The following is a 12,923-nucleotide window of genomic DNA, read 5'->3' as shown; positions in this document are numbered from 1 at the left end:
ATATCTCTTCTTGAATTCATTTACAGACGAAGAGCTCACAACTAAGTCAGGCAATGAATTCCACTCATTCACCACCCTCCAGGCAAAAAACCTTGTTCTGACACCTTTGTTAACCACACTCTTCTTTAATTTCCAGAGATGACCTCTTGTTCTTCCATCACTATCACACAGCTGAAACATTTCCCCTGCATCAATCCTATAAAAACCTTTTAGTAATTTGAATGTTTCTATCATATCCCCTCTTCTTCACCTATCAACCAATCTCTGCAATCCACAAGCTCTCAATCTATCAATGTAGGGAGCATTTTTTATATCACTCACCAACTTGGTCACTCTTCTCTGAACCCTCTCCACAGCCTCCTCATCTCCAAGGAATCCAGGTGACCAGACCTGAGCACAGTAATCCAAATGTGGAAGTATCAATGCTTTATAAAGGGGAATAATAACCTCTTTATCTCTGGATGTCAGTGTGTTCCTCAACAACCAAGTAATCCTATGTGCAATCTTGGACACCTTAGCAATGTGTCCTCTGAACTTCATCTCCCTATCTACCAATACCCCTAAGTCCCTAGCCTCATCAATCTCTTGGAGTACCTTTCCATCGATGTAGTACACAGCTGGTAATCTTTTAATCCCAAAATGCATGACTTTACACTTTTCCACATTGAACTGACATCCATTTTCTTTTGCCCATTTTACCAGCTTATTTAAATCCTCCTGCAAACTTTCAACATCAGCTTGATTTTTTATTGCACTACACAACTTTGCATCATCAGCAAACAACTGAATATCTCCCTTTAAGCCGTTTCCTATATCATTTATATACAAATTAAACAACATTGGCCCAAGCACAGAGCCCTGAGGCACACCACTGGTCACCTGCCTCATTCTGGACTCGGCTCCTCCATACACCACATTATGGTATCTCTCCCTGAGCCATTCTCCTATCCATATCACCAATTTAATATCCATTCCCATCTGCTCCAATTTGCGTAGCAGTGTTCTATGGGGTATCCTGTCAAAAGCCTTAGCAAAATCCAGAAGTACCACTGTGTAGCCAGTTCCTTTGTCCAACTCTGATGTTATTCTATTATGAATAGTTAATAGATTGCTAAGGCAGGACCTACCTTTAACAAAACCATGTTGGCCTCTATAGAGTATCATATCCTGATCCACCCATTCTTGAATTTTGTCTTTAACCAACTTTTCCAATACTTTTACCACTACTCCTGAGATGGTGATTGGTCTGTAATTCAATACTGCAGTTTTAGAGCCACCCTTATGCAAAGGAACCACTTTGCCTAACTTCCACTCCCTAGGGACCATACCAGAGTTCAAACTTAAATTAAATATCCAGGTAAGAGGGGTTGACAATTCATTTGCACATTCACACAACACCCGAGCTGATATTCCATCTAAGCCTACCGCAGTGTTTGCATTTAAGTTTTGCAATATATTTAATACCTCTGATTCTTTAGCTTCAATTCTCACATTAGGTATTGCTATAGGTATAGAGATATCCTCACTTGGGTGATAGACTTTTGAGAAGTGATCACTCAGTAACTCGACTATTACATCTGATTTTGTCACCTCAACACCATCAGCACCCACTAAGGTTATCCTTCCGAAGTCATTCTTCCTCTTACTTGCCACATAGCAGAAGAACTCTTTGGGATTACCCTTGATCTCTTTGGCTAAGGTCTTCTCGTAATCTGATTTAGCTTTTCTTACTATGCTGGTAACCTTCCTAGCTTGAGCCTTGTACTGCTCATGGGTGTCCTGATCGCCCTTCTCCTTGTAAATTCTCCATAACATTTTCTTTTTTTGCAGTTCAAGCTTGATACTACTGCCCATCCATCTAATGCCTGCCTTGTTTGACCTCCTGACCATGGGGACACAATCTGATATTGCTTTCCTCAGATACCCGCTGATTGTATCCCAAGCACTGCTAACATCTTTCCCTTGCAATATGTTCTGCCATGGGATGGCTGCAAGCTCACTCCGAAGCTTGTTATAATTGCCTAACCTGTAGTTCCGTACATACCCCTTCTTAATAGAAAAATCCACAGATTTTGCAACCTCCCAAGTCAATACCACATGATCGCTTTCACCAACTGGAGGTAACGAGGACATCTTACTTATGCATATAACCTCTGAACCAATAACCAGGTCCAACACTCTCACACCACGTGTCCCTTCAGTTACGTGCTGTTTCAAGTAATTATCTCGTAGAAGATGTATGAACTCCATTTCCTTTTTGCTACGTGATATTTCCTCCTTCCAATTGATATCACCATAATTAAAATCCCCCATAATAATCACTAAGCCTTCACTCATTGCACTAAGTTGCTAATGCATGAATTCAATATCTCCCCCCGTACTCCATGGCCTATAGCAACATCCAACTGTATATTTGGTTGCGTTGGTCACTATTTCGCACCAGACTGCCTCAAATGAACGCTCATTCACATGTCTATCATCATGATATACTACTTTCTTTGGCTGCAACACATCAGCTATCATCAACAGTACTCCTCCTCCTGTTCTATCTTCTCTATCCTCCCTGAAAATACTGTACCCATCACATTCAATTCCAGTGACCACATCTTCTGCTGACAGCCAAGTTTCACTAATGCCTACAACTTTTGGTGAGATTTCACTGACTAATGCCAAAAATTCTTCTCTCTTATTTCGAATGCTTCTAGCATTGGTATACAAAAATTGCAGATTCCCTCTAGATCTTGTACCGGCTTTAGAACTGATATATAAGTCACTAACTACCGTAGTCCTATGCCGATTTTTATCCCCTCTCTTCTGCAATTTATTCTGCCTATAAGGATCAATAAATACACAATCAGTGCTAAAGTTTCTCTCTCTTACACTCAACCTTTTCAATATTAGTTTCCCTGCCCAATAACTTCAACCTGTTCAGAAAACAATAACTTCTTCAATCGCTTATGTCCTTCCATGTTAAGATGCAGTCCATCTCTAGCATACAACTGCCTTTTTCCTTCAAACACACTCCAAACATCAACAAACTCCAGACCTCTTTTTCTGCACATTCTTGCAATCATATCATTCATTATCATTGCTCGTCTACTTAACTCGTAATTGTCAAAACGAGGCAGCACACACACTATTCTCCCATTGACACTTTTCCTCTTCCCAATATCTAATAATGTTCTTAAATCTTTTCCTACCCGATTTATACTACCTCTCAGGTCATTCGTACCCACCATAACTATCATCTTGTCTGTTTCATACCCTCTCTTTATTGCTAAAGCCACTCTTTCTATTGTCCCATCAGCCAAGCACTCCTCATGCATACCACTCTCCATACCCTTAATCATAGAATCACCATATATTTTACCACTCTTAACTTCATTCAAGTCCACACTCATGGACTCATTCTCTACACTATTCAGCATGACTCTCCCAGCTTCATTACTCAACTCTCTATTACTTACCCCCCCCCTCACTCTCACTACATCTCATTTCTTCTAGGCCACTTGTGGTTTTATTATGTTGACTCCCAATCACTCCCATACTATTTATTACTGAATCATTCACCAAAGACTCACCCATATGTAATCCTGTTCTAGTTACTTCAGCTAAAGTAATCTCTATAGTTCTAATTTCTCTGTTTAACACATTAAACTCAGCTTTAACTTCCAGTATCTCTTTACCAATCACTTCCACTTCCTCATGAAGAAGATGAAGGTCATTTTTCATTTTCATAAACTCCCGCCGAAGTTCTTCTGCTATGGTCCTGATGTCAGCTTCCATTCCTAAACGCTCCAGCCTATCCCGACACTTCTCACATACGTCAACATTTTCTTTCTTCTCATTTTGCCAGACCGACCACAGATCCTTCACATTTTTCGGTGCATACATGTAGCAGTTTCCGCAACGCATCCATTGCGAAAAATCTAACGCTGAGCCAGCCTTTCGTGTAGTAGTAGAAGTCCTGCGCGCCGCTGGCGTACGTTTCTTGTTGGACGCCATCTTTACACGTTGATATAGTGAAACAAACGGCAGTGAAAACACAATATATACAACACAGTTATAAACAATAATACCACTGAAGGACACTTGTTTCTAACCGATGCACAATTGCAGCACAATTTGTGACAAAAAGCCACACTATATTTAACTTTAAAAACACGTTTTCTAGACTAAATGATATAATCACGTAATCACAAGAAAGATATTTATTTAACCAAATATTTCGGTCTGGAAATAGAGTTTAGTTGGTCTGCTATTTCCAGACCGAAATATTTGGTTAAATAAATATCTTTCTTGTGATTACGTGATTATATCATTCAGTCTTATGTCGCAAGTATCCTTAAAACAACAAGTTTTCTAGACTAGCTAAACTCGACCGCCACATTTACCAAGGACACTAGCGCCACTAGCTTGTAGACCATGCTTTGGATATAGCTCACAGAATCAATTGGAAAAAGACCATGCTCCATCACAGTAAATTTAGAAGTGCAAGACTGTTTTTAGAATCTGCTTCTGGTCTTAAAAAGCAGCCTAATTTATATAAATATGGTTGCATAAAACTTCCCAAAATATGGGAAACACTAATACTTCGAGATTCCAGTTTACACACAAGGCTTCCAACTGGTGTCCAGTGCATAGAAGGCACCCCACCTAGTTATGACTCTAGTCTTTCATCCATGTGTTTCAGTTAGTTTTGTGCTGCCTTTGTGTATGTGTGACAAGTCTTAATTTAATCGTTTCCTAATGCTGTTTTACACTCCCCTAAACTTTTATCATGAATTTTTCCCAGCACTTAAACTTTAACACACTTGTTTGTATTTCTTCTTCTTAAGTTAAGGGTTTTTTTGGTTTTCATGTCTGAAAACCAAGATTAAGGCTTGGAAAAGGACCTTATATGAAGCTCGGAAGTTACATAACCTTATACAAGAAATTGAAGTGATGAAAATTTGACATTGCTGGTATCAATGAAGTCAAATGGACTAATAGTGAAAAATTATTATTATTATTATTTGACACCTCCAGAGAGTCCAAAGACTCATCGAGGGAGAGTGTGCCAACAGCATCAAAAGATTGATCCCCTTCCAACTACTAACCACACAAAGTTGCTTAATTTTTTGTGTGAGCCATTAGTAGCAGAGGCTCTATCAATCTTCTAACAATAATAGAAATGGAGTAGCATTTTTACTAAAAAAAATAAGCTTGCACGGTCTTTACTTGGATTTTGGCCCATAATTGACAGAGCAATTGCAGCTCAACCTTTTAATATTTATATCATCCAAATATATACACCTGCATCATCAAATGCAGGTGCATATATTTGCAGATATAAACGCTTCTATGAAGACATTCAAAATGCTCTTAATGCAAAATCAGATGACATAACTATCATTATGGGAGGTCTAAACACTAAAGTAGGCTCAGAAATGATTTGTTCCTGCATGGGGAAACTAAGTCTTGGGACATAGAAAGATTAATTCAATTCTGTGAGGAAAACAATCTGGTAACAACTAATACTTTGTTTAACCAACCTCCTAGAAGACTTTACACATGAAATAGCCCCAGAGACAGCTATAGGAACCAGATTGACTATATGATGATTAAAAAAAACATCTTGGAATAACATCTTACAAGCCGAAACATATCTGGGGCTGATATTAGATCAGACCACAACCCTGTGGTCATTAAAGGAGCAATAAAATTAAAGAATTAATGAGAACCTATAAACAAAGAAAATATGATCTTGGCTCCCTTAAAAATCAAGAAATAAAAGAAATTTTTAAACGAACTGGTGCAATCCACTGCTGTTAATGTTTCTCATTCCATCAAATATCCTTGCCCTAAAGATGAGATTAAGGATAGCAGAAATTTAACGAGGGCATAAAAAAAGCAATAAAACAGACAATTCATAAATTTGAGAAGATGAGTAAACTCTGGATGAATGACAAGGTACTTTAAATGAAGAAGGAAGGAAAGAAACATAAAATTTGTTCCTTATATTCCTTATACAAGAACTTAAACAAGGAGATCAGGAAAGAATGTAGGATTGCAAAAGAATTACGGCTGAACAATAAATGCAAGGAAATTGAGCTTTTGGACAAAAAACACAAAACCAGAGGACTATGAAAAAGTTACAGAGCTAACTAGTAAATCTTGGAAAAGGGTAGGTTCTTATTGCATTGAAGATGCCAGTGGACAAATACTAATGGAGAAAGACAAAATATGGACTAGATGCGTCAAGTATTCAAAGGAACTCTACAGTCATATTTGTAATGTATTTCTTCATCCAGTACTCGTAACGAGGGAAAGAAAATCCATACAGAAGTCCTTGCCCACGTGATGAGTTCTATAGTGATAGAAAAGAAGATCCCATGTGTGTCCTTAATTCAAGCATGAAAGGTATAGAGCGTGAAAACCGGGATCCGTCCTAGAAAGGTACTGTAAAATCTTGTATTAGTTGAAATCACATATAGTGGCAATCATTGTTAATTACTGGACAGTTGAAGAAATACTAGGACCTTAGTACAAGACAGAGTAGAATGAGAGTAAACTAGTTTATATTACATGATAAGCATTCATGTGCAAGAGATTTATGTATTCGCATGGTATTTCATATGAGAGTGTATGGACTTAGCGAAAGGATAGTTCAACCTATATTGTTTTGTTTTGTAAGTTAGATAAGGTAAACTGAATATTAATATAAATGTCCATGGTATTATAGCAATATAGAGCATTCTGACTAGTATAAGGTTAAGTAAAGCGTTAATTTGTTCTAGGATTATATGTGTATATTTATATGTATAAAATCTGTTATGACGGCATGATCGCAAATTCCCATATAGGATTTTGCCCTAATAATTGTATTTTGCTTGTGTAATTTTATTCTTAGTATTGAATTGTGTTTTATATAATAGAAATTGAATTGTACCATATTTAAGATTTTAAATAAACTTTTGTTCATTGATAATACAGTTGTCTGAAATTGCTGCCTAATGCGCCACTTGAAAAAACGTATGAACCTAATCATGCGGGAAATTAATGAGTTAAGAGATAAAGGGTCACGACTGCATAATAGTTTCACACTCAGACATATTTTTGTAATTGCTCCTTGTTTTCGAATTATATATCTTAAACTAAATGTCCTGAAAGGCGCAGTATAATATAAATATTACGGACACTAAGGGGAGAAAAAGCTTAAATATTTGAATCTTGTAATATCTCGTACATAGTTAAGTTTTGAATAAAGATAAGTAGAGTTTCACTTGAAAGGATAAAGGAAAGTTTAATAATCGTAGGTAGGGACACAACAATATATATATATATATATATATATGGGTCAACTAATTACAGAGAATGGAAAGTGTGATAAGGAAATATTAAGAAGGATAAAAATTGCTAGATCAACCTTCGTTAGCATGAAAAACATTCTGACCTAAAGGAGAAATTCACACAGAAGCAAGAATTAGGCTTTCCAAATGCTATATATGATCAACACTACTGTATGGAGCAGAAACCTGTATCAAAATATTGTGAAAATAAACTGAAACCCCTTTGAAATGTGGATCCTCGGAAGAATCCTTAGTCCTGTGGACTGCCAAAAAAACTAATTGAGATAGAGATGATTGGAGAAGATAGGATTCTCTGTTATAAACCATTAAAAAAAAGGAAAACCACCTACCTTGGTCACATGCTAAGCCATGAATCCTTACAAATAACACTTCTAGATGATACAAGGAAAAAGAAGAGGAGGAAGGCAAAAAACAGATTGGATGGGAAATATTAAGGACTGGACCTTTTTGTCTCATGAAGAATGTAAGAGAGAAGCACAAAACCATACGCGATAATCAACCTCCTAGAAAGAGATAGCCTAACAAGACAATAAGGTTTTGAGAAATTGAAAAGAACTTGTATTCAGAATTGGGTATATGGGGGCAATATTATTTATGTAAGCCAGCATGGATTTGTTAAGAGGTACTGTCGTTTCAATAATCTGGTTACCTTTTACAATAGAGTAACAGGTAAGTCATACACTTTTTGTATGACTTACCTGTTACTTTTTTCAAAGGCTTTTTTTTTTCATGTTGGGCTCATTGGCTAACAAGTTGGTTTTTAAGTTACAACATATGGATTTGGCTATTAGAATTACTGGATTGGTGGCTGGCTTTCTGATATCAGAGAGTTATATATGGGTGAACAGTATCAGGGAATAGGAAGGTTACAAATGCAGTTCCATGGGGTTCAGTATTGAGACCATTATTGCTCAGTCTTACATAGCCTCAGTCACATAATTCCAAATTGATCCTTTCGTCATCACTCAATATATACGGTATAAAGCATAATGTATGAAGTTTGACACAGAAAAAACGAGACTGTGCCTGCATCTGTATTTATTTAACAGATTGAGAAAATCAACTATGATCTCCTTCAAAATAGTTTTCTTCTGAGTTGATACACAGCTGTGTACGATGTTGCCAACGTTCAAAGCAATTCTGCAGATCATTTTCTGAAAGGCCGTTGAGGATCTCCATCGCTTTTTTTTTCTTTCACATCTTCTACCGACAAAAAATGGGTTCCGTTGAGCACCTATTTGAGAGGTAGAAGTTGCAGGGAACCAGGTCTGGCAGATAGGGTGGGTGCTCAAGCACAGTGATGTTGTGATTAGCTAAAAATTGTTTCACAGACAAAGCTTTGTGGTCTGGCACATTGTCTTGGCGCAAAATCCAACCGTTTCTCCACAGTTTTGGTCATTTCCTTCTCTCACATTCATGCAATTTCATCAAGACTTCAAGGTAATACTGCTGATTTACCATCTGACTAGGAACCTAACACTGAATGCTACTGACAAACTTTGTTTGTCAGTAGCATTGTGTTCTCTGGGCTGTTGTCTTGGGAGGAATAGGTTTCCAGGAGGGAAACTGTATCACTTTAAGAGATTAATCTCATTTAGTTGAAAAGCCCTAGTACAGTTGACACCATTATAATAAATCACTCTCTCTCTCTCACTATAAAGAAAACTACCAAAAGTCATGACAAAGTCCCATAGGCACATTGCTGTTCTAGCAGAAATTCCTGCAGTCACTACAAGTTTGCTAGAATCTAAACTATAAGTTTGTATCCTAGAGAAATCTTAATGTGTTTTGTCCGTCAGAGGATGCTTATTGCTATCAGCTGCATTGTGAAGGTGTTTGTTTTGATTATGCTTTTTATGTTTGTTTTGTTTATATAATTATGTTGCAAATGATTATCCATCATTTGCAACATAATTACTATTTTAGTTTGCTTAAATAGTTATGAGTTTTCTAGATTGATTAGTAGAATAAGTTTAACATAGTAATTTATTTTTATATTATTATTACATTCCATTTCTTTTAAGATTGAAAGAATATATTTGCTTTCTTTTAAGGGAGCAAATACATTCCATCATTTGCAGCATGATTTACTATTTTAATTTGGTCAAACAGTCATTAGTTTTCTAGATTGATTAGTAGAATTAGTGTACCATACCAATTTATTTTATTTTTGTATTATCTTATTACATTCCATTTCTTTTAGCGTTGAAAGAACGTATTTGCTTCCTTGAAAGTACAGAAAATATAGCCTTAGCATTACAAAAACTCATCATTCTTTTTCCAAAATCTTGCAAAGTACCAGAATCATTAGATGATTATGGTGATATAAATATACAGAGTTTAAAAATCCACCTTCCTAATCTAGAAGATGATCGAGGGGGAAATGTGAATAGAACATTTTGCAATTCAGTTTACAAAATCCAGCTGAAAGATGAGGAAGTAAGTAAATAGTACTGCTTTATTGATATGAAATGTAAACATAAAGTTTGACTTTAATAGCCTATGAGATATATTATGGTACATGGTTCACTTGCCTCAGAGGATTTGCTTCTGTTAATAATAAGGTAGTTAAATTGCTAAAGGAAATGAAACCCACCACGGAGAGATTTAGCAATATAGGCAGGCAATAACTTCATACATCATCATAAAATTCCTGCCATGTACCCTCAAGGGGTGTACAGGATATGACAGTACTACATGAAAAAATTACATCATTACTAACTTCCTATCTACAATTTTCCCCCAAGTCAGTCTGTTACTTGTCAAGACTCCAACATTATCAGATCTTATATTTCTATCGTCTAAGGCACTTTGTAACGTATCAATCCACCTACATCTTGGTCTTCCTCTGGGTCGTTTTCCTGCCAACCTGGCAGAGAACACTTGTTTTGCTAATCTTTCCTCTCCCATTCTATTTAAGTGACCATACCACCTGAGATTAGCTCTGCTAATTTCATTCCTGGATGCTGACAATGTCAAGTTCTTTCCTAATATCCTCATTTTTAATATGATATTGCCATTGATGCCATCTGTTCACGCCTATAATCTTTCTCAGGACTCTCATATCTGCGGTCTCTAGTCTTTGGTCAAGTGTTTTACTTCTGACCCAGCTCTTAGATCCATAAGTTAAAACTGGTTTGAACACTGTCCGAACACTAAATTAGCTGTCATACAGCTAATTTAGTGTTCCGACTAATTTCTCTCTTATTCCATATGAATTTATTCAATTGACTTCCCACCATACCAGCTTTGTTGATTCTGTTTTCTATTTCTATATTTAATTTACCATTTTCACTAAAACTTGTGCCTAAGTAGCTGAAATGTTTTACTTGTTCCACAGGTTCTCCATTCACAACACAGTTGACATTTTCAGTGATTCTGCCTATTTTCATTGTCTTTGTCTTTTCATTGCTGACCTTCATACCATATCTATTACAACAGCTATTCAATTTAGTCAGAGAATCTTGCAGACTTGTAGCAGATTTATTTAGAAGTATAACATCATCCACATAAAGCAAAGAGCTGACATTAACATCTCCAATTTTGATATCATGTTTAATACCACTTTCATTCATAATCTGATCCATATAGATAATGAATAACAGAGGGGAAATAACAGAGGGGATAATGTACATCCTATTTACACACCAGATTTAACATTAAACCATCTTCCTGTATTTCCTTCAATTCTAACTGCTGACTTACAACTCAAATAAAGACTTAGTATTGCTTGATATAATGCCCCATTGACACCATATAACTGCAGCGTATTGAATAGCTTCTCTCTTGGCACCTTGTCATATGCCTTTTCCAAATCGACAAAACTTAAATACAGATATTTGTTATATTCCCATGCTTTCTCGACTATTTGTCGTAAAGTGAAGATCTGATCCTAACAGCCTCTATTTGGCCTGAATCCAGCTTGTTCTTCACCAAGCTTTTCTTCCACAATTCTTCTCAACCGTTTCTCAAGTATACTTGCATAGATCTTGCCAGGAACACTCAGTAGAGAAATACCTCTGTAATTCTCACATGCAGTTCTATTTCCCTTTTTATATATGGGTACAATGAGAGCTCTACTCCAATCATCGGGAATTCGTCCCTCTGTCCAGGCTTTCTGAACTATGCAGTGCAGCCACTGTAAGACTCTTATACCACCATACTTCATCATTTCTGGTCGAATATCATCTACTCCTGCTGCCTTTCCACATTTCAAGCCTTTAATGGTTTTTTCTACTTCTAGTATGAATATGTATTCCTGACTGCATGCCTGGTCAGTGTTTTTTACCACTGTGCTGTCATCACTGCTTGTTTCATTTAGCAGTTTTTCAAAGTAATTACTCCATACTTCAAGGATATCTTTTTCTCCTGTTTTCATGTCACCTTTATCATCTCTAATTTCTTTTACAGCACTCTTTCCTCCATTCTTAAGCTTCTTCAACAACCTCCAGAATATTTTGCCACCTTCTTGATATTTATTTTCTATATTCTTGCCAAAGTCCTCCCATGACTTTTGTTTAGCTAGTTTTACACAGTGTTTAGCATTCTTGCATTTGTCTCTATATTCTCTAAGAGCACAAGCTGACTTATTTGACAGGAACTTTTGGTATGCTTTCGTCTTTTCCTTCACTGCCTCTTTAACTTCCTGTGTCCACCAGGGAGTTCTGATTTTTTTATCCTTACAGATAACCTCTCCACATGACTCTCTGGCAGAATCAATCAATGTTTTCTTCAAAGTTTGCCACTGAATCTCCAAGGTTTGATTCCTGTTCTCAAACTCTTTCATTTTTTCTTCAATAATCTTTGTGTATTTTAGCCTACAGTTCACATCTCAGAGCTGCTCAACTTTTATTCGCTTTAAAGCTTTCTTACATGTTATTCTTTTCAATATGAAATTCAATTTTATCCTGCTCAAGACTAAATAGTGATCACTTCCAATTTCAAATCCTCTGTACACTCTGGTGTCCTGCACCAGGGAGAAAACATCACTATCAACAATAACATAGTCAATGAGACTTTTCTTATTCCTTGCCTCTTCTCTCCATGTGAATTTGTGCACATTTTTATGTTGGAACATGGTGTTAGTAATAACCAGTCCATGTCCTGAGCAGAAATCCAACAGATATTTGCCATTATTATTAGCATTGCTCTTTTCTCCAAATTTTCCCAAAATATTTTTGTATGTCTCACAATCATTTCCTACTCTGCTATTTAGATCCCCAACAAGGACCAACTTTTCATTTTTCATTGTGTCAGTTGCTTTTTCTAAAGCCTCATAAAATTCCTCCACTTCTACCTTAGTAGAACCTTCTGTGGGACAATAGGCACAAATAAGTCTCATTGTCCAGTTCCCCATTCTCATATTTGCCCACATTACTCTACTTGAGACTGACTGCCATTCAAGAAGATTAGCCTCGTATTTTGTGTTGAATACTATGGCTACTCCTTCTTTTCCTTGCTTATCATTGCCTGAATATAACATTTTGTATTTATTGCTCAGAGAGATCTCTCCAGTTTTGGTCTTTTTTGTTTCAGTCACCCCTATTATGTCGATCTGGTACTTATCTAATT

General features: G+C 36.5%; 1 protein-coding gene across 1 annotated transcript in view; it reads left to right on the top strand.

Annotated features, from left to right (window-relative positions):
* Window positions 1-12,923, top strand: part of LOC150104390 (stimulator of interferon genes protein-like) — a 181,842-nt gene that overhangs the window by 98,037 nt on the left and 70,882 nt on the right. The window contains exon 6 of the mRNA XM_090396972.1: window positions 9,556-9,791. Coding sequence (XP_090253098.1) covers window positions 9,556-9,791 — 236 coding nt within the window. The remainder of the gene's footprint in view (window positions 1-9,555; window positions 9,792-12,923) is intronic.

Source organism: Typopeltis vanoorti, chromosome 8, assembly GCF_054136105.1.
Source record: "Typopeltis vanoorti isolate ZY-2024b chromosome 8, IOZ_Tvanoo_1.0, whole genome shotgun sequence".
Taxonomy (NCBI): domain Eukaryota; kingdom Metazoa; phylum Arthropoda; class Arachnida; order Uropygi; family Thelyphonidae; genus Typopeltis; species Typopeltis vanoorti.
The sequence above is the reverse complement of the archived record's forward strand: the minus strand, read 5'-3'. Positions and strand labels throughout refer to the sequence as shown.